The following is a 23,017-nucleotide window of genomic DNA, read 5'->3' as shown; positions in this document are numbered from 1 at the left end:
TGCCTTCGGGGACGCCTGGGTGGCTCAGTTGGTTAAGCGGCTGCCTTCGGCTCGGGTCATGATCCCAGTGTCCTGGGATTGAGTCCCACATCGGGCTCCTTGCTTGGTGGGGAGCCTGCTTCTCCCTCTGCCTCTGCCTACCACTCTGTCTGCCTGTGCTCGCTTGCTCTCTCTCTCTCTAACAAATGAATAAATTAAAAAAAAAAATTAAAAAATTTCTGCCTTCGGCTCAGGTCATGATCCCAGGGTCCTGGGATCAAGCCCTGATCGGGCTTTCTACTCAATGGGAAGCCTGCTTCCTCCTCTCTCTGCCTGCCTCTCTGCTTACTTGTGATCTCTGTCTGTCAAATAAATAAATAAAATCTTTAAAAAAATTTTTATTGAGGGAAGAGGCTGGAAAATTTTAAGTGTAACGCTATTTAGCCTAAGTTTCTCAAAAACCACAAGCTACTAAATCTCAACTATGATGAAACAGATAACCTAAGTAGCCATATAAATGAATAACCATTAAAGAAACTGAATTTATAATTGTAAAGCTCCCTAAAAATCCTCAGGCCCAAAAGGCTTCACTTGCAAATTTTCACAAACTGAAAAATGAACACAAATTTTATACAACTTCTTTCAGAAAACAGAAAAGAAACACCTCCCAACTCATTCTATTAAGGCGATATTATACAATACAAAATTAGACAAAGACTAGGGGGGAGAGAGAGAGAGAGGAAGGAAGAAAGGAAAAAAATAATATGACAATTATTTTTCATAATCTAGGAAAAATCTTCAACAAAATGTTAGCATATCAATTCCAACAAGAAATTATATAACATGACTATGTGAGATTTATTACAGTTATATGAGGACTGGTTTTACATTAAAAAGTCAATCCATGTAATCCACCATATAAACAGGTTGAAGAAAAAAGTCATATAATCATATCATATATCTGGATAAAATCCAATATGCATTCGTTATTTTTTAAAAAAGCTAAACTGTTAAAGGAGCCAAGATGCCCTTCAACAGACAAATGGATAAAGAAGATGTGGTCCATATATATAACGGATCACTCAGCCATCAGAAAGGATGAATACCCAACATTTGCATCAACATGGGTGGAACTGGAGATTACCGTAAATGAAATAAGTCACACAGAGAAAGACAATTATCATATGGTTTCACTTATTTGTGGAATAGCACAAGGAATAGCATGGAGGATATTAGGAGAAGGAAGGGAAAAATGAACAGGGGGAATCAGAGGGGGTGACGAACCATGAGAGACTATGGACTCGGAGAAACAAACTGAGGGTTTTAGAGGGGAGGGGTGGGGGGAGATGGGTGAGCCCAGTGATGGGTATTAAGGAGGGCATGTACTGCATGGAGCACTGGGTGTTATATGCAAACAATGAATCATGGAACACTACATCAAAAACAAATGTACTGTATGGTGACTAACATAATAAAAAAATATTTAAAAAAACAAAAATTAAGAAGTTGGGAGCAGAGGGGAACTTCAATTTAAAAAAGAACATCTACATAAAGCCAACAGCTTACATTGTACTTCATGGTAAAAGACTGAATATTTCCCCCTAAGATTTGGAAAAACACAAGGATGTCTGCTCTTGCCTGTGTTATCCAACATAGCACTAACAGTTACAGCCAGCATAACGCAAACAAAAGACATAAAAGACACAAAGACACAGACTAGAAAGGAAGATATAAGGAAGATATAAAGGAAGGAAGGTATAAAAAGGAAGGTATAAAACTGTCGGGAAACAGTTATATCTATAGGAAAGGAAGATATAAAACTGTCGCTGTCCATAGATGAAAGGAAGATATAAAACTGTCGCTGTCCATAGATGACATGATTGTCTATGTAGAAAACCCCAAGGAATGTACTAAAATATGAAACAAAACCTTCCAGAATGAATTGGTGAGTTCTGCAGCAAGGTCACAGATTACCAGATCAACATACAGATATATATTTATATAGTTTGTATATACTAATGATGAACAGGTAAAAATTGGATTTAAAAACACAACACTATTTAGAACTTTTCCAAAGAAAGTGAGACACTTAAGTATATACACTTACAAATCATGTATAAGATCTGTATGCCAAAAATTACAAATCCTAATTAAAAAATTTTAAAAGATGATGTCAATTTCCTAGGGCTGCCATAACAAATTACCACAAGTTTTGTGTTTTCAAACAGCACAAATCTATTACAGTTTTGGGGAAAAGAAGTCCAAAATTAAGGTATTGGCAGGGCCATGTTATCTCTGAAGGCAGGGGTTGGATCCTTTCTTTCCCCTCTAGTTTCTAGTAGTAACAACTAATTCTTGGTGTTCCTTGGCCTGTAGATGCATCATTCCAATCTGTCTGATTTCACATGGCCTTCCCTATGAGTTTGTGTCCACATTTCCCTCTTCATATCAGGACACCAGCCATTACAGCAGCGCCCACTCTAATCCAATATGATCTCTGTCTTAACTTGAATATATCAGCAAAGACCCTATTTCCAAATTAGATCACACTCATAAGTAATGGGAGTTGTATTTTGAAGAACACAAACTAACAACAATAACCTAAAAATGGAAAAATATACTAGATTAATGGATTAAAAGACTTTTAAAAGATTAAAATACTTTTAAAAGATTAAAAGACTTAACAAAGATATAAATTTATAAACAGAATTCCTATTAAAACCTCAGCAAGATTTTGTAAATATATAAGCTTATTCTAATATTTATTTGAAATGGCAAAAACTAAGAATAGGTAAATCAGCTTGAAAAAGAATAAAGTTGGAGAAATCCTATTAAGACATGCTATAAAATGACAGTAATCACGGCAGTGTGATATTGACAGATGGAAAGACAGATCATTGGACGGAAGTAGAAAAACTTGAAGTAAGATATACACAAATATATTCAATAGATTTCTGAGAGAGTACAAAAGCAATTTAATGAAGGAAAGACAGTCTTTTCAACAAATGATGCTTGTGCAAATAGACATCCATTAGCCAAAACAAACTAAGAACATTAAGCTAACGCATACAACATACATGAAAAATTAACTCAAAATATATTACAGACTTATATGTAAAATAATAGAAATTTATGCAAAAACAGGAAAAGTCTTTGGAATCTGGGTAGGCAAGGAGTCTTTAGATTTGACACCAAAGCAAAACCCATAAAAGGAGAAATTGATAAAGTAGATCTTACAATGTTGAAAACTTTTGCTCTTCAAAAGACCCAACTAAAAGGTGAAAAAAAAAAAAAGCTACACATCAAGAAAAATTGGGGTGCCAGGGTGGCTCAGTGGGTTAAGGCCTCTGCCTTTGGCTCAGGTCACGATCTCAGGGTCCTGGGATCAAGCCCCGCATTGGGCTCTCTGCTCAGCAGGGAGCCTGCTTCCCTTCCTCTGTCTCTGCCTGCCTCTCTGCCTACTTGTGATCTCTGTCAAATGAATAAATAAAATCTTAAAAAAAAATTATTTACAACCACACAGCAAAGGACTAGTATCATCAAGAATATAGAAAATACTCTTTCAAAACCTAACAATATAAAATAAGACAATTCAAAGATCAGTAAAAGACACAGGTATTTCACCAAAATGGATAGAGAGATGACAAGCACATGAAAAGGTATTCAAGATCATTAGGCCATTAGAGGAATGCAAATTAAGATCAAGAAGAGACATCATTACACACCTATCACAATGGCTAAAACAAAAAGTGATGACAACACCAAAGGCTGAGAAAGTCATATGCTACTGGTGTGAATATAAAATGGTAAAGCCACTTTCAAAAGTAACTTGTCCAATTCTTATAAAAGAAAACATGAATTTAGTGTAAGACCCAGAAATTGTACTCTAAAAGTACAGCATAGTTAATAGAACATAGTCAGTAATAATATTGTAACAATGTTGTATAAAGACAGATGGTAACCAGTATATTATGGTCAGTACTGAGTGAGGTACAGAACTGTCCAATCACTACAGTGTGCATCTGAAACTAATATAACATTGTATGTCAACTACACTTCAATTGAAAAAAAAAGAAAGATTACTCTTGAGCCCAGGAGGAAAAAAAATTTTTTTAAATACTGAGTAAAAATAAAATTTCAATAATAACTACTAATGTTTATTAAGTATAATCTATTTATTATACACTGCTTTAAGGCTTTTTAAGTATTTATGTCTTTTAAACCATTATAATGTGAATGATAGTTTTACAAATGAAAAAAAACTAAAGCAACAGGGGTTAACTAACTTTCCCAAAGGAACACACATGTAGTAAATGGTGGGGCTCAGATCATGCTAAACAAGAGAATGATGCCAAACAAGAAAACCCTACATTCTATGGTTCTGCTCTTGCATGAATTCACTAATGTCTAACAAAGACTGAAATATGATGGAAACTGATTCTCCACTGTATTAATCTAGTCTTCCCTTGTTTGAATTTTCTGATAGTTACCTACGAGTGAAAGTAAAGAAGGATTCCTACTTCCATAATCTGTAATTATCTGATATTCCAAAACTGAGTACCAACGGGTAGACAAAAGATTTAATAAATTTGTATTTTCTCAATTATGAAGTTTATGATGTTGGGTAAGGTGTGAGTGACGTCTAAAGTCCTTACCACATTCATTACATTTATAAGGCTTTTCACCAGAATGAATTTTCTGATGTTGAGTAAGTTGTGAGCCACGATTAAAGGCCTTCCCACATTCATTACATTTGTATGGTTTCTCACCAGTATGAATTCTCTGGTGCTGAGTAAGATGTGAACCACGAATAAAGGCTTTCCCACATTCATTACACTCATAGGGCTTCTCACCAGTATGAACTCTCTGATGGTAAGTTAGCTGTGAGCCACGAATGAAAGCTTTACCACATTCCTTACATTCATATGGTTTCCTGCCAGAGTGAGAAATCTGATGTAGAGTAAGTTGTGAGGCACAAATAAAGATCTTCCCACACTGCTTACATTCACAGGAATTCTCACCTGTATGAATTCTCTGATGTTGAGTCAATTGTGAGCTATAAATAAAGGCCTTACCACACTCTTTACATTCATAGGGTTTTTCACCAGTATGAATCCTTTGATGCTGAGTAAGATGTGAGCCACGAATAAAGGCTTTCCCACATTCCTTACATTCAAAAGGTTTTTCACCAGTGTGAATTTTTTGATGTTCAGTAAGTTGTGAGCCACGAATAAATGATTTCCCACATTCTTGACATTCATAGGGTTTTTCACCGGTATGAATCCTCTGATGACGAATAAGCTGTGAGCCATAGTTAAAGGCCTTTCCACATTGCTTACATTCATGTGGTTTCCTACCTGTATGAATCCTCTGATGTTCAGTAAGTTGGGAGCCACGAATAAAGGACATCTCACAATCTTTACACTTATAGGGTTTTTCGCCAGTATGAAGTCTGTGATGTAGAGTAAGCTGTGAGCCATAACTAAAGGCTTTCCCACATTTCTTACATTCATAGGGTTTCTCACCTGTATGAATTCTCTGATGTTCAGTAAGTTGGGAGCCACGAATAAAGGCCTTTCCACATTCTTTACATTGATAGGGTTTCTCTGCAGTATGAACTCTCTGATGGTAAGTAAGTTGAGAGCCACGAAAAAAGGCCTTCCCACATTCATTACATTCATAGGGTCTTTCACCAGTATGAATTCTTTGATGCTGGGTAAGATGAGAGCCACGAATAAAGGCCTTCCCACACTCTTTACATTTATAAGGTTTCTCCCCAGTATGAACTCTTTGATGATAAGTAAGCTGTGAGGCACAAATAAAGGTTTTTCCACATTCCTTACATTCATAGGGTTTCTTAACGTGAACTCTCTGATGGTAAATAAGTTCTGAGCTCTGAATAAAGGCCTTTCCACATTCTTTACATTCATAGAATTTTTCATCGGAATGATCTTGCTGATGTTCTGTAAGTTGAAAGCCATGGATAAAGTATTTTCTGCATGCTTTACATTCATAGGATTTCTCAGGAAAATGAATTCTTTGTTTTAATGTAAGGGATGTGGTCTGGCTAAAATTGGGAATTTCTTTACAAGTGATTAATAGTTGCCTGAAAAGTCCCTCTTTATTTCCTAATTGGCTTTCAACCTGGTCTTTGCATTCCCTATAATCTCGAAAACTTTTACACTTATGTCTTATAAGCTGTTCTATTATCTCCCATCGAGATGATTCTATTTCATAAATTCCTCTCTTTGAAGACAGCTTTTTGGTCTCACACCTGGATTCCCAGTCTGTAAGGTAACAAGAAAGTAAATGTTATTTTCATATTCCTTGAAAAATAAAAATCTCTAAGGTAGTAAGAGTAGACTCAAACTGACTATCATACTCGTAAGATGTCAATGGAATCAATGGAGCAGAAAAGAAATATCCAGAAACGACACCATTGTAAGTGCAAATTTAGTACACCATAAAGCTAGCAGCTCAAATCAGTAGGAAAAACATGAACTCTTTTTAATAAATGAAACTGATAAACATATGGGTAGACATATAGAAAAAAAGATAAAATTGCATTGCATTGATTCCCCATATAATATAGTTGGACAAATTCCAAATGGATCAGGTGTCCATATTTATACAAATGAAGCCATATAAATAATTAGAATAAAAGTTGGGTGACTACTTCTATAAACTAGGAATGGGGAAAAATTTCCTAATCATAATTTGATAAAATGACCACAATAGGGGCACCTGGGTGGCTTAGTAGGTTAAGCCTCTGCCTCAGCCTCTGCCTCAGGTCATGCTCTCAGCCCCACATAAGGATCTCTGCTCAGCAGAGAGCCTGCTTCCCCCTCTCTCTGCCTGCCTCTCTGCCTGCTTGTGATCTCTCTCTCTCTGTGTCAAATAAATAAAATATTTTTTTTAAATGACCACAACACAGTTAAAAAAAAAAAAGGTGGCATGTCAAAAACAAGATAGGGTAAATAAATGACAAATATTTGCAAAATTGCAATATGCCTATTATATACCTAATATATAAACAGTTTCTAAAATCACACTAAAAAGACTACTATATAAAAGTGGACATCAGCACTACATAAAAATGGATTAGGAAAATGGAGGGTTGATAGAAAAGTAATGTAAATAACTTCCAACCATATGAAAATATACTCAAATTTGCTCTTAAGATAATGCAAATTAAAGCTACACGGAAGTGAGGATATTTGAAACTCTCATAGCTTGCTGATGGGAATGCAAAACAGTACAGCTGCTTTGTAAAATAGTTTTGCACTTCTTCAAAAAGTTAACACAGAGTTGCCACATTACCTTGCAAGTTCACACCAAGTTATATGCCCAACAGAAGTGTCCAAAATAGAGTTACCACATAACCCAGAAATCCCACTCATAGGTACAGAGCCAAGAGAACCAAAAATGACCTATCTGTTTTTGTAGATATGCAGACATTTGCAAACAACATATCTGATAAAGGGTTAGTATCCAAAATCTATAAAGCACTTACCAAACTCAACCAAAAACCAAATAATCCAGTTAAGAAATAGGCAGAAGACACAAATAAATACTTTTCCAAAGAAGACACCCAGATGACTAACGGACACATGAAAAGATGTTCAACATTACTCATCATCAGGGAAATACAAATCAAAACCATGATGAAATACCACCTCACACCTTTCAGAGTGGCTAAAATTAACAACACAAGAAACAACAGGTGTTGGTGAGGATGAGAAAAGGGAATCTTTTTGTACTGTTGGTGGAAATGCAAACTGGTGCAGCCACTTTGGAGAATAGTTTGGAGGTTCCTCAAAAGTTAAAAATAGAACTACCTTTGATCCAGCAATTGCATTCATTACTAGGTATTTACCCAAAGGATACAAAAATACAGATTCAAAGGGGTACCTGCCCCCAATGTTTACATCAGCATTATCAGTAATAACCAAACTATGGAGAGAACCTGAATGTCCATCATGTGTTGAATGGATAAAGAAGATGTGGTATATATTTATATTTACTTAAAAATGCCCTGCACTCCACCTAACCATTCCTCCTCCCTCCCCAAATCCAGGCAACCACTGATTGTTTTGCTAACTCCACTATTTACCTTTTCCAGAATGTGATATAGTTGAAATCATAAAGTACGTAAATTCTTCAAACTGGCTCCTTTCAGGTTCCTTCATGTCTTTCTATCACCCAGTAGCTAATTTGTTTTTCATTGCTGAGTAATAGTCCTTTGTATGGATGAACCACATTTATGTTTATCCATTCACAAGGACAAGTTGTTTTCAAGTTTTGGCAATTATGAACAAAACTTCCATAAACACTTATGGGCAGGTTTTGTATAAACAAAAGTCTTCAATTTATTTGGGTAAATATCAAGGAGCACAATTACTGGATCATACAGTAAGACTATGTTTAGTTTCATAAGAAAGTACCAAACTGTCTTCCAAACTGCCTGTACATGGGGCACCTTGATGGCTCTGTCAGTTAAGTGTCTGACTCTTGATTTCAGCTCAGGTCATGATCTCAGTGTCATGAGATCAAGCACCACATTGGGCTTGGCACTTATTGTGGACTTTGCTTCAGATTGTTTTCCCCTGCCTCTTTTCCCCCACCCACGCTCACACTCTTTCTCTCTAAAACAAAACGAACATACAAACACACAAAGTAGCTGTTATCATTTTGCATTTCCGCCAACAACAAAAGAGAGTTCCTGTTGCCCACATTCTTGATAGCATTCGAAGCTGTCAGTGTTTTGGATTTTAGTCATTCTAAGGAATATGTAGTTATGTCTCATGCTTGTTTAAATTTGTAATACCCTAATGACATACAACACTGAGCAACTTTTCATATACTTATTTACCATGAGTTTATCTTCTCTAGTGAGGCATCTGTTCAGATCTCGTGGCCACATTTAAATTGGGTTGTTTTGTTATTGTTGAGTTTTAAGAGTTCTTTGTATATTTTATATGTAAGTCCTTTATCAGACATTTGTTTTACAAAGATTTTCTCCCAGTCCATTGTTTGTCTTTTCATTCTCATAACTGTCTTTCACTCAACAGAAGTTTTTAATTTAATGAAAACCAATTTTCAACTTTTTTGTTCATGATTATATTTTTGGTGTTTATATGAAAACTCATTCTGAGCCCAACATCACCGAGATTTTTCACTCTGTTATCTTCTAAAAGTTTTATAATTTTGCATTTTTATATTAAGGACTATGATCTATTTTGAGTTAATTTCTGTGAAAGCTGTAACATCGTATCTAGATTTTTTTTTAACGTGTGTATGTTCAGTTGTTCCAGCAACACTTACAAAAAAGACTATCATTTCTCCATTGGATTACCTTTGCTCGTTTTTCAAGGATCACCTGAGTATATTTGTGTAGGTCCATTCCATGGACATATTTATTCTTTCACCAATACCATGATGCCATTTTGATTACTATAGTTTATAGGAAGTCAAGTTTGTCTCTCCTTTCCTGCATTACTACTGTCTTCTTTTTGTTATTTTCACTTCTTTTAGTTGATTTTTGTAGAACAATGTTTAAATTCCTTTCTCATATCCTTTTATATACAGTTGACCCTTGAACAATAAAGGAGTTAAAGGGTACCATGCAGTCAAAAATATGCATATAATTCTTGACACCCCCAAAACTTAATAGCCTACCATTAACCAAAAGCTCAACGATAACATAAATAGCTAATTAACATGTAATTTCATATATATATATATATACATATATATATATATACTATATACTCTATTCTTACAATAAAGTAAGCTAGAGAAAAAAATTTATTAAGAAAACCATAAGGGAGAGAAAATATATTTATACTACTGTACTGTAAAAAATCCATGTATAAATGGATCTGCACAGTTTAAACATATGTTGTTCAAGGGTTGACAGTATATATTTTTATGTACACCTATTTTCTTTGTTATTACTGGTGGGAGTGTTACATTTACTAACACTAAAGTTATAAAATTATAAATATATGCTTTGAAGTTGTAACACTCTAATTTAAATTTATGCCAGCTTAATTTCAGTAACATACAAATACTTTACTCCTTTACATCTCAGTCCTCGCCCCCTGTGATTGTCAGTGTCACAAAATCACACCTTCATACATTTGTGCCAAAAAACAAACTGCCTCTGAATGCATTAGTCATTTAAAATACACAGAAAACATGATTTGGAGCTACAAACCAAGTTAGAATAAATACTAGCTTTTAGACTAATAACTGTGGGTTGCTTTCACTAATTGTGTTGGTCTTTTAAATCATACAGAAGACAAAAAGTAGTTACAAACCACTGTTACAATAATAGCTTTTATAATTGCCCATATATTTACCTTTGTTCTTTATTTCTCTATATGGCTTCTAGCTATTGTCAAGTGTCCTTCCATAAACAGTTCTTGCAGATCAGGTATAGCAGTCACAAATTCCCTCAGCTTTTATCTGAAAATGACTTAATTTTTCCTCACTTTTGAAGCACAGTTTTCCTGGATATAGAATTCTTGGTTGACAGTTTTTGTCTTTTGGCATTCTGAATATATAATCCCACTACCTTCTGATATCTAATGTTTCTGATGAGTTCTGGTCATCTCATTGAGGATCACTTGTGTGTAATTAGTTGCTACTCTCTTATTGCTTTCAAGATTCTTTGTCTTTGACAGTTGAAAGTTTGATTAGAATGTGTCTTGGTGTGGGTCTCTGAATTCTCCCTACTTTAAGTTTGTTGAGCTTCTTGTATGTTGGCCTTTCATAAAATTTGGAAAGTTTTTCAGCTATTGTTTCTTCAAAAATTGTCTTTTTCTCTGCTTTTTCTGGGACTCCCACAATGCATATGTTTGGCTGCTTCATAGTGTCCCAAAGGTCCCTCAAGCTCTATTTACTTCCCTTAAACCTTTCTTCTTTCAATCCTCAGACTGTATAATTCCCATTATCCTATCTTCAAGTTCGCTGATTGTTTCTGCTGGCTCAAACCCCTCATTGAATCCCTCTAGTGAATTTTTCATTTAGATTTTTGTACTTTTTAGCTCAAGAATTTCTTTTTGGCATCTTCTTAGGTTTTCTATTTCTTTATTGATATTTCTATTCTATTCATATATATTTTTAGGAACTTTGTCTATCTTTAAGACTGTTGTTTTAATCTCTATGTCTAGCATATATATCATCAGGTCTTTTTAAGGAACAGTTTCTGTTGGTTTATTTTTTTTTTCCTTTAATGGGCCATATTTTCCTTGTTTCTTATGCCTTATGATTTTTTGCTAGAACACTGGACATTTTATATAATTCTAATAATAATGTGTTAACTCTAGAAATCAGATTCTCTCCCCTTCCTCAGGGTTTGCTAATTTTTATTACTGTTTTTGTTGTTTTGATCATTATAGTCTTCTGAGCTGAGGACCACCCTTGGGTATAAACTTCAGGTCTTCTCAGGTCTTTTTTGGGCCTTTCCCTGAGTATGCATGGTCACTTTCTAACTTTCCCATATATGTAGTTGTTTTTGAATGTCCTAGTCTTTAACATCTGGCTCCTGAATGGGAAAAAGAAAAATGAACATGTTGAGAAAAGGAATGCCAGCCCTTTAAATCCACTGCAAGTCACTTTAGCCAAAAGGAGAGGGACTTGCAGGAACTGGGGAGGTGCAACAATGGCCACTTCTACTTTGTCTACAACTCTGTGATCAAGACATTATTAGGAAACATAATGAGAAAACTCAACAGTGTAAACATGTCCGTTTTCTCCCCAAATGATCTATAAATTCAATGCAATCTTAATAAAAATTCCAACCTATCTGAGAAGAGAGGGCTGTCAAGCTAATTAGAAAGACATAAAACCATGAAGAGTCATGCCATTCTTAAAGAGAAGATGAAAATATTTTCTCCACCAGGTAGCAAGATGCATTAAAAGCAAGTATAATTAAAATAATGTGGTATTATCACAAGATTTAAATATAGAAAGTACAAAAATATGCCCACACATAAAAAAAGAAAATTGTATTTCATAAAAGCAGCATTTTAGTGGGGGAGAAAATAAACTTTACAATTAATCTTGTGAAAACAACTACAAGAAACTGGACCCCTATTTGAAGATCATGAGAGAAATCAAGTATATGTAGGATAAAAACCTCAGTGTGGAAGGCAACACTAAAAAGCTTTTTAAAAATCCTTATATAGAAGAATATATTCATGAATGAAAGGTACAGAGGATTTTTTTTTTTTTTTTTTTGAGAGAGAGAGGGCTAGCTGGGCTATGGGAAGGAGAGAGAATCTTAAGCAGGTTCCATGCTCAGCATGAAGCCAGGCACAGGGCTCAATCTCATGACCCTGAAATTGTGACCTGAGCTGAAATCAAAAGTCAGATGCTCAACCAATTGAGCCACCCAGGTGCTCCCAGAAGGATATTTTGTAACAGCTCACTAAAAATATCCATCATAAAGTAAAAGATTAATAATTCTACTACTTTAAAACTAGGAACTTTTATTCATCAAAAGTTCTAGAAAAAAAAGAGTGAAAAGCCAAGCCACCCAGCAAAAGATACCTAAAACACAAATATAGTAACTACAATATACCAAAAAAACCATCTAACCAGAAGAGAAAAACAAACAAACCAAACCAAATAAGCCAAAGACATGAACAGGAATCTATAAAAGAAAAGTTCTAAATGGTACATGTATATATACATACACAACACACAAACACACACCCAAACTCATTAGTAATCAAGGAGATGGAAACAGAATTTCAATGACAGATATAAACCCACTAGAGTCGCAAAAATTTTTAAATCTGCACTCAAGGATGTGGTGCAACCAAATTCTCATATACTATTGATAGGAGTGTACACAGGTACAATTACTTTGGAACATAGCTTGGCATTATCTAGTAAAATCAAGAATATGCATATCTTCTGACCTGGCACTTTTATTCTTAGATAGATATCCCAGAGAACCTCACGCTCAGGTATATAAGTAAACATGTCAAGTGGTATTTGTCACATTACTCTAATAGCCAAATTAAAAATGACCCAAATTTTAACCAAGAATACAAAGTTAATAACCAAGAGTTAATTTTGGTATATTCAAACAATGGAATTCTTACAAAAATGAATGAACTGGAGCTACGAATGTGGATGACTCTCACAAATAAAACAATGCATGAAAGGAGCACTACACAAAAGAATACGTACAATATGATGTCACTCACCTAAATTCTAAAACAGACAAAATTAAACAATACTTTTTGAAATGTATACATAGGTCATAAATATATATATTCATAGGGTATTTCTGGAGTCCTGGCAATGTTCTGTTTCTTGTCATGGGTGGTTATTCATCAAACTGTACCTATGTTTTATGCACCTTCCTGTGTATTTCACTATTCAAATAGATTTTTTAAAAATTACGTGGCTGGTTTTTTAAATGTTAGCAATACTGACTAAATGAAAATTCTGTAAATAAGAACACTGGCTTCCCCCTAAAGCTCCCTGTAAGGAGCCAGAGCAAATCTGGAACCTGATGTTTGTATTCTCCTTTCAACTGAAGAAGTTTGAGTTGGCCCAGTGTGGTAGAACAAGAAGTAAAGAGATGGCAATCCATATAAAAAATTAGATTAAGTTGGGATGCCTGGATGGCTCAGTTGGTTAAGCTACTGCCTTCATCTCAGGTCATGATCCCAGGGTCCTGGGATCAAGTCCCATATCGGGCTCCTTGCTTAGCGGGGAACCTGCTTCTCTCTGCCTGCCACTCTGCCTGCTTGTGCTCTCTCTCTCTGACAAATACATAAATAATAAAAATCTTTAAAAAAAATTAGACTAAGCGATACCAAATTTATTAAATGAGTCTGGCATCAATTAGAGATCAAAGGGATTCTTCTATGTCTAAAGTATGAAATGCGTTACAATCTAATTTTTTAAAATAAGTAATTTCATGGGCATGTTATAAAACTGTCCAGCGAGGAAGAGAAAAGGCATCCAGCAATGGCTATACCTGTAGCTGAAAGAGGCAAGGAAGAATGGGAGGTGAAGAAGTATAGCTTATTCATGGCTATCAATGAGAGCAGAGTAATGAAATGGAAAATGTAACATCAAGCACAATTTTTTTTTAAAATATGGAAGACATATTTTGCCAAGAGCACATGGGATTTTGAAGGCTCACTTAAATCAGAGGCACACTGATTTCTGCAGATCTCCTTTACAAATGTGTTGCGGCCCAAGAGGAATGGTCTTACGAGGATTACTATTATACGATTATAGCTTAGAAATTACAGTAAGAAATTACTGTAAGAAATTACTGTAAGAAAAAGATCATTACTCAGAATGAGAGCAGGGAAGATTTCTCAGGATGCAATGAAATAGATATACATGCTGAGACCCAAAGAAGCAGAGCAGTTAGTCAGATGAGTAGGGCATTCCAGACAGAGCGAGTGATATAAGGGGGTGGAGCACATGTACCAGATATGTAGATACTAGTTGTATCTGAGATAATGAATGAAGGCTCCTTTGGCTGGAGTCTAATGAGAAAGGGGAGAGATATCTAAGGTAGGTCTTTCTGTTTCACTCTTGTTCCCATTTTATTTTCTACACAGTATCCAGAGCTGTCTTTGAAAATAACAAGTTTAACCACATCACTCTCCTGCTTGAAATCAGCCAGTCATTACTGTAGTTTCAATGTAATCCTAATTCTTTTGTCATGGCACACATGTCCCTACATGACCTAGCCCCACCTCTTCCTTTTCAACTTTTTTTTTAAAGATTTTGTTTGTTTGAGAGAGAGTGAGTGAGTGAGAGAGAGCATGAGCGGGGAGAAGGTGAGAGGGAGAAGCAGACTTCCCACGGAGCTGGGAGCCTGATGCAGGACTTGATACCAGCACTCTGAGATCATGACCAGGGCCAAAGGCAGTGGCCCAACCAGATGAGCCACCCAGGCAGCCTTCATTTTCAACTTTTATTATCCCTCACTCACTGGATCAAAAATATAGGTAAAATTGTTATCACTGGAGAAGGAGGGCTATTTCCTATTTGAAAATATAAGGAAATGTGAAAGAAAAACAAGGAAGTGGTAAATGGGGTGAAGAAGGGGTGAAGAACTGATGCTAAAGCTATTTTGCCTTCCAGTATTCCTTCAAGCTTCTACTCCACAGGTCTTGGTCTGGTCTTTGAGGAGAACTTCTCAGCTATTATCTCAAAGCTGTAGCCAACAAATTAAGCGATTAGACTGTTCTCCAGAATGGCCTCCCCTTGTTTAATCATCTCTTACTCACCTGAACTCTGACTTCTTGACACATCCTGCACAACCTTCCAGGGCTCTTTCCCTTGCTTCAATAAGGAAAGCACATCTGCTTTAGAAATGGAAAATCCTGCTTATAAGAATGGAAAAAGAGATAATTATACTCTGCTTGCCCAGAATTAAAATTGAGTCCATTATTCATGAAGTAAGAAGGTCAATTACAGAAAGATTCAGAGAGTGGGGCACCTTGGTGGCTCAGTGAGTTAAGCGCTGGCCTTTAACTGAGGTCACGATTTCAGGGTCCTGGGATCGAGCCCGGCACTGGGCTCCTTACTGAGTGAGGAGTCTGCTTCTTCCTCTCCCTTTGCCCTAGCTGAATTTCACCCAAGTACCTAGCTGAATTTCACCCAAGTTATTTATGGCTTCTGCGTTCACATGCTCTCTCTGTCACTCTCTCACACTCAAATAAATAAACACGTCATCTTTTTAAAGATTTATTTATTTATTTATTTGACAGAGATCACAAGTAGGCGGAGAGACAGGCAGAGAGGAGGAAGCAGGCTCCACTGAGCAGAGAACCCAACGCGGGGCTCGATCCCAGGACCCTGGGATCATGACCTGAGCTGAAGGCAGAGGCTTTAACCCACTGAGCCCCCCAGGTGCCCCATAAATATGTAATCTTTTAAAAAAATTCAGAGGAAGGATATCTGAAGAATAGAGAAGATAATGGTACTCAATGGAGCTGTCCACTTTAAAGTCTATAAGCCATAAATAACTTGGGTGAAATTCAGCTAGGTACTTGAAATCGTTCATAAATTTCACAAAGACTGAAGTCGAATTATTGGGACCAAACTCACCCAGTGAGACCAGGTTGCTATAGTTTTCTAACATCACATCTCTGTACAAGTCCTTTTGTTCCAAGTCCAGGCACTCCCACTCCTCCTGGGAAAAGTCTACGGCCACATCTTTGAACAACACCAATCTCTGAAATGACAAGTCCAGGTGTTAATGGCAAAATAAAGAAATACTGTTTAAAAGTAATGAGAAGAACACACAACACACAGTAATAAGAGGAGGAGAAAAGTATTACATACGGGGTCCAAAACAGTTAAAAATACGTTGAAGACAGAAGCTTGCAATGTGGGTAGGTAAAAGAAGGGAAGTGAGTGGGAAATACAGAGCACCTAAACAATTCTTGAACATTTCTATTACTCTATCACATAGCCTCTTGGGAAGAGCAAAGGGAATGAACAAAAGCCAGGTAAGTGTAGTTTTGTGATTAAATGAAATAATGTGTGCTAGCATAAAACACATGCAAATCCTCAAATAAACGGAAAGTTCCTTCCTCCCCAATCCTTTAAAGAACTGGGCGCCTGGTTGGCTCAGTCAGTTAAACATCCGCCTTCAGCTCAGGTCATGATCCTGGGGTTCTGGGATTGAGCCCCGTGTCACACTCCCTGCTCAGGAGAAAGCCTGTTTCTCCTTCTCCCTCTGTCCCTACCCCTGCTCGTGCTCTCTCTGTCTCTCCCTCTCAAATAAATAAACTAAATTAAAAAAAAAAAAAAGAACAACAACCAAAAATATAAAGAAAAGAAGGGCAGGAAAAAAGGAGGGCTAGAAGGCAAGAGGGAGGGGGAAAAAAAGAAAAAAGAAACTTGATGGGCACATTCCAAAATGTCTTTTAAAATGTTTATCTTATAAAATAAAATTTACATATAATTTCACAATTTCTTTCCAAGTTAAGTCTCAGAATAATTTAGTAGTAATAATCTCTCTTCCTAGTTCTGGCAAACGCTTTCACAGATATCATTTTTAGGTAATATTTTTAGATAATATTCCATATTATGATTGTAATCATTTTCTTATTTTGTAGTAGTTTGCATTCCTCTTCTAACATCCTTCACAGCTGTTTCTAAAATCCTCAACCATTTTATCATCTGGCTGATCATATTACCACTTACCACTGCTCACTGTACACTTCTGCTTATTATGAGCAACAGAAAGCTAGTGAAAGATGAGCTACACTCACACAGACGTGGTCCCTGACCTATACATATTATTCAAATTCAAAATGAACCTTGTCATTGTATTAACCCCAACATAATTCTCTGTTCTCAATCCTGCGTTTGATCACATTTCCAATCTTAAAAGCTTCACAGAGCAGATCTCACCGCATTCTGAAACTACCACCAATTTCCATCTTAACCCGTGAGAAAATCCAGGTCAATGAGAAAGACCAAGTTTTTCATGTGTAGTACCATCCCAGCAAACCACGTTCTGACAGGAGTTCTACACTTTCCTCAAATGCATTTCATGATTTGCAAATGGATCCCTAAAACACTGTTAGAGAAGAGAAGGTCAGTTGAGAAAGACCTGGAACTCATTCCCATCATTCACTAGAATGAGAGTGAGCAGGAGAGCAAACACTTGGTGAAGCAGAAAGTCTGTAAATAAGAATACTGAACATTCATATCCTAGAAAACAATGACTGTCTGATATAAAGGGGAAGAAGAAACATGAACTCACACAAGGCATGGCTTAGAATTGCCACTTATGAGTCCTCCTCTGGCTTCTCCTCATGGAGAAGTGCAGTCCTGAGAAGACAGGGAAGAAAAAGGAAACCATGAAAAGAGGCCTACTTCTAAGTGACTAAGTTAAGTATCACTTCCTCTTGTCATGATGCCTGGACCCTTCCACACCCCAAAATATATACTGAGATCTGCAGAAGCCTAAACAATCATCACCCCTTCCCCAATTCCAGAAAACAGAAATGTAGAAGAATTAATTTATGCTAAACTAGTACCCAATCCCCATGATGTTGTTAGGATTTCCTGACCTGGCCTTAGCAGTTCATCTTTTATAACCTAGGGGCCCTGATCCAAATTTACCCAAGTAGTACCCACCTAAAGGACACTGATGAGGCCCTCAGGCTTTGAAATCATTTGTATCTCTATAGGCCAGTTCCTAGGAAAAACACTTTCCAATTACTAAGATCTGCCTCTTTCTCCCAGTCTCAACATACTATATGGCTCAGGTGCTTTCCTGGCTCCTTCTCACATTCCAATGCAAGAAAGCATGGTGAATGCAAAACACAGGCTTCATTTAGGCCACATAAAATCTCACTACACTCACCCAGTAACAAAGGAACAAGTCCAAAGTACTTTCTAACAGAAAACAACTGCCTATTGCACTGATCATGGCCTTAGCTAAATTTTGGAACTCTGCTTAACATCATTCTGTCTCTAAATGTCCGGCTAAAGATGGTTTAAGAAAGTGGCTATACAAGAAATAATTTCCACCAAGCATATCATGTGCTCAATGCCTTAATCACATTAACATTTAATTGATCAGCAAACAAGTCTGTGAATTTAACCACCACCACCACCACCACGATTCTCTACCCCCACCAGCTCTAGCATCTTCATTTCTTTTTCTTTTTTTTTATATAGGATTTTATTTTTATTTTATTTTTAAAAAATAGGGAGTAGTCCATCGCAGAGCCAGGGTTCAAATAAGCAGCTGGAATTAGTCCCAGGAGCAAAACACTGACAACCCTCTCACCGGTCCAGTGGAGAGACGCAGCCTTAGAACCAGAATAGTGGTTGGGTGACAGGTGAATATGCTGTGTGCTACACCATCCTGGGGCAGGCTGGTCCTGAAGAAATGCTGAGACCTGAGCAGGTCTGACCACAGGGATTCGGACAAACAGAGCTCGGCCTCCTTGGGCACCGCACAGGACACCCAGCCTCCAGAGACTCGCCATCGCTCTCCTGAAGCTTCATTTCTTTTTCTAACAGCTTTACTAACATGTAATTCACATGTCATAAATTCATACTCTTAAAAATACAAGTGAATGGTTTTTAATATATTCACAGAAATGTGCAACCATCACCACTATCTAATTTTAGAATACTTTCATTATCCAAAAATAAAGCCCATAAGCATTAGCTATTCCTTCCATTCTCATTTCCCCAGATCCTGCAAACCACAATCTACTAATCTAATCTACTCTTGGTATCTATAGATTTGCCTATTCTACACATTTTGTATAAATGAAACTATACAATATGTGTCTTTTGTGACTGGCTTCTTTCACATACTCTGTTTTAAGTTTCATCTATGTTTCAGCAAGCATCAGAACTTCATGCCTACATACTGCCAAATAACATTCCGATGTATGGATCTTTTTCCCCCATTCATCAGTTGATGGACATTTGCACTGTTTACATCTTTTGTTACTATAAGTAATGCTATTGAGAACATTTAGCTACATGTTTTTGTGTCGACATATATTTCATTCTCTTAGATATACCTAGAAATGGATTTGTGGTGTCTATGTTTAACATTTTCAGGAACTGCCCAATTCTGTTCCAAAACAGCTGCATCATCTTACAATTCCAGCAAAAATCTGTCAAAGTTCCAATTATCCCACATCCTCACCACCTTTTGGGGTTATAGTCATTGTAAATTTGAAGTGGTATATCACTGTGATTTTGATTTGTATTTCCCTGATGATATTGACCATTTCTATCCCTTCTTTGGAAAAATATGTTTTCAAATTACTCACTCATTTTGAAAACCTGACTGTCTTTTTATTGTTGCTTTGTAATAATTCCTCATATATCCTAAGTTACACTAAATCCTATATCCTAAAATACACTTAATTGAACATATAATCTGCACATTTTGGTCCCATTTTGCGGACGGTATTCTCACTTATTTCATGGTGTCTTCTGAAGCTCAGAAGTTTTTTAAGTTTGCTAAAATCCTATTTATATAATTTTTGTTCCTTTGGTTGCTTGTGCTTTTGGTGTCATATAAAAGAAACCATTAACTAACCTAGGTAATGGAGATCTTCATTTCTAAGGTTTTAGCTTTTTTTTTCCTTCAAGTTTTTATTTAAATTCCAGTTAATTAACATATAGTATAATATTAGTTTCAGGTATAGAATTTAGTATTTTGTAACTTACATGCAAAACCCAGTGTTCATCACAACAAATGCCCTCCTTAATACCCATCACCCACTTAACCCATCCTCCCACCGATCTTCCCTCCAGTAACCATCAGTTTGTTCTCTATAGTGAACAATCTGTTTTCCAGTTAGTCCCCTTTTCCACTTTTTCTCCTATGTTCATCTGTTTTGTTTCTTAAATTCCACATGAGTGAAATCATATGGTATTGTCTTTCTCTGACTTATTTCAATTAGCCTAATACTATTGGCTCCACCGGTGTCATTGCAAATGTCAAGATTTCATTCATTTTTATGAATGAGAAATATTCCACTGGATATATACACCACATCTTCTTTATCCATTCATCAATCAATGGACAATTTGGCCCTTTCCATAATTTGGTTACTGTTGATAATGCTGCAATAAACATCAGGATGCCTGTATCCCTTTCTTTGGATCAGTATTTTTGTGTTATTTTTTAAAATTAATTTATTTATTTTAATAAACATATAATGTATTTTTATCCCCAGGGGTACAGGTCTGTGAATCGCCAGGTTTACACATTTCACAGCACTCATCATAGCCCATACCCTCCCCAATGTCCACATCCCCACCACCCTCTCCCGTCCCCCCTCCCCCCAGCAACCCTCAGTCTGTTTTTTGAGATTGAGTCTTTTATGGTTTGTCTCCCTCCCAATCCCATCTTTTCATTTTTTCTTTTCCTACCTCCCCCCAACCCCTCCACATTGCATCTCCACTTCCTCATATCAGGGAGATCATATGATAGTTGTCTTTCTCCGATTGACTTATTTCGCTAAGCATGATACCCTCTAGTTCCATCCACGTCGTCGCAAATGGCAAGATTTCATTTCTTTTGATGGCTGCATAGTATTCCATTGTGTATATATACCACCTCTTCTTTATCCATTCATCTGTTGATGGACATCTAGGTTCTTTCCATAGTTTGGCTATTGTGGACATTGCTGCTATAAACATTCGGGTGCACGTGCCCCTTTGGAGCACCACGTTTGTATCTTTAGGATATATACCTAGTAGTGCAATTGCTGGGTCATAGGATAGCTCTATTTTCAGTTTTTTGAGGAACCTCCACACTGTTTTCCAGAGTGGTTGCACCAGCTTGCATTCTGTGGGGTTTTTTAAAAAGATTTTATTTATTTATTTGACAGACAGAGATCACAAGTAGGTAGAGAGGCAGACAGAGAGAGAGGAGGAAGCAGGCTCCCCACCGAGCCAAGAGCCCGATGTGGGGCTGGATCTCAGGACCCCCGGGATCACGACCTGAGCCAAAGGCAGAGGCTTTAACCCACTGAGCCACCCAGGCACCCCAGTATTTTTGTATCCTTTGGGTAAATACCTAGTAGTGCAATTGCTGGGTCATAAAGTAGCTCTATTTTCAACTTTTTGAGGAATCTCAATACTGTTTTCCAGAGTGGCTACACCAGTTTGCACCCACCAACAGTATAAGAGGGTTCCCCTTTTTTCTCACCCTTGCCCAACACCTGTTGTTTATTGCATTGTCAAGTATAGCCATTCCAACTGGTGTGAGGTGATATCTCATTGTAGTTTTGATTTGTATTTCCCTGATGATGAGTGATGCTGAACATCTTTTCATGTGTCTATTAGCCATCTGGGTGTCTTCCTTGGAAAAGTGGTCTATTCACGTCTTCTCCGCATTTCTTAACTGGATGATTTGTTTTTTGGGTGTTGAGTTTGGTTAAGTTCTTCAAAGACTTTGGATACTAACCCTAGATATCTTCTCCTGCTCCATAAGCTGCCTTTTACTTTTGCTGATTGTTTCCTCTGCTGTACAGAAGTTTTATTTTGATGAAGTCCCAACAGTTCATTTATGCTTTTGTTTCCTTTGACTCAGGAAACATATCTAGTAAGAAATTGCTACAGCCAGTGTCCAAAGGGTTACTGTCTGTGTTCTCCTGTAGGATTTTCATGGATTCTTGTCTCACATTTACATCTTTCATCCATTTTGAATTAATCTTCATGTATGGTGCAAGAAAGTGGTCCAGTTTCATTCTTATGCATGTGGCTGTCCAATTTTCCCAACACCATTTGTTGAAGGGACTTTTTTCCATTGGATATTCTCTCCTGCTTTGTCAAAGATTAGCTGACCATAGAGTTGAGGGTCCATCTCTGGGTTCTCTATTCTGTTCCACTGGTCTCATGCGTCTGTTTTTGTGCCTGTACCATGCCACCTTGATGATTACAGCTTTGTGATACAGCTTGAAGCCCAGAATTGTGAGGCCTCCAGATCTGGTTCTCTTTTTCAGCATTACTTTGGCTATTTGGGGTCTTTTCTGATTCCATACAAATTTTAGGATTGTTTGTTCCAGCTCTGTGAGAAATGCTGATGATATTTTGATAGGGAATATATTAAATGTGTAGATTGCTTTGGGTAGAATAGACATTTTAACAATATTCGTTCTTCCAATCCATGAGCATGGAACATTTTTCCATCTCTTTATGTCTTCCTCAATTTCTTTCATAAGTGTTCTACAGCTTTCAGAGTACAGATCTTTTACCTCCTTGGTTAGGCTTATTTCTTGGTATCTTATGGTTTTTGGTGCAATTGTAAACTGGATCGATTCCTTGATTTCTCTTTCTGCTGCTCCACTGTTAGTGTATCAAAACGTAACAGACTTCTGTGTGTTGATTTTATATCCTGCAACTCTGCTGAATTCCTGTATCAGTTCTAGCAATTTTTTGGTGGAGTCTTTTGGGTTTTCTACATAGAGTGTCATGTTATCTGCAAAGAGTGAAAATTTGACTTTTTCTTTGCCAATATGGATACCTTTTATTTCTTTTTGTT

The 23,017-nt window shown here is 36.7% G+C and overlaps 1 protein-coding gene across 1 annotated transcript in view; it reads right to left on the bottom strand.

Moving 5' to 3' along the window:
* The window catches only part of LOC308358585 (zinc finger protein 566-like), a 32,466-nt gene that overhangs the window by 6,063 nt on the left and 3,386 nt on the right, over positions 1–23,017 (bottom strand). The window contains exons 3-6 of the mRNA XM_080828840.1: positions 17,750–17,817; positions 16,081–16,207; positions 15,258–15,353; positions 5,505–6,266 (exon numbers count right to left, since the gene is read on the bottom strand). Of these exons, the coding sequence (XP_080684966.1) occupies positions 5,505–6,266; positions 15,258–15,353; positions 16,081–16,207; positions 17,750–17,758 (994 nt within the window). The 5' untranslated portion in view covers positions 17,759–17,817. The remainder of the gene's footprint in view (positions 1–5,504; positions 6,267–15,257; positions 15,354–16,080; positions 16,208–17,749; positions 17,818–23,017) is intronic.

The sequence above is a fragment of the Martes martes genome (genome assembly GCF_963455335.1).
Source record: "Martes martes genome assembly, chromosome: 17".
In the NCBI taxonomy this organism is placed as follows: Eukaryota; Metazoa; Chordata; class Mammalia; order Carnivora; family Mustelidae; genus Martes; species Martes martes.
Note: the sequence above shows the minus strand (reverse complement) of the source record. Positions and strands in the feature narration are given on the sequence as shown.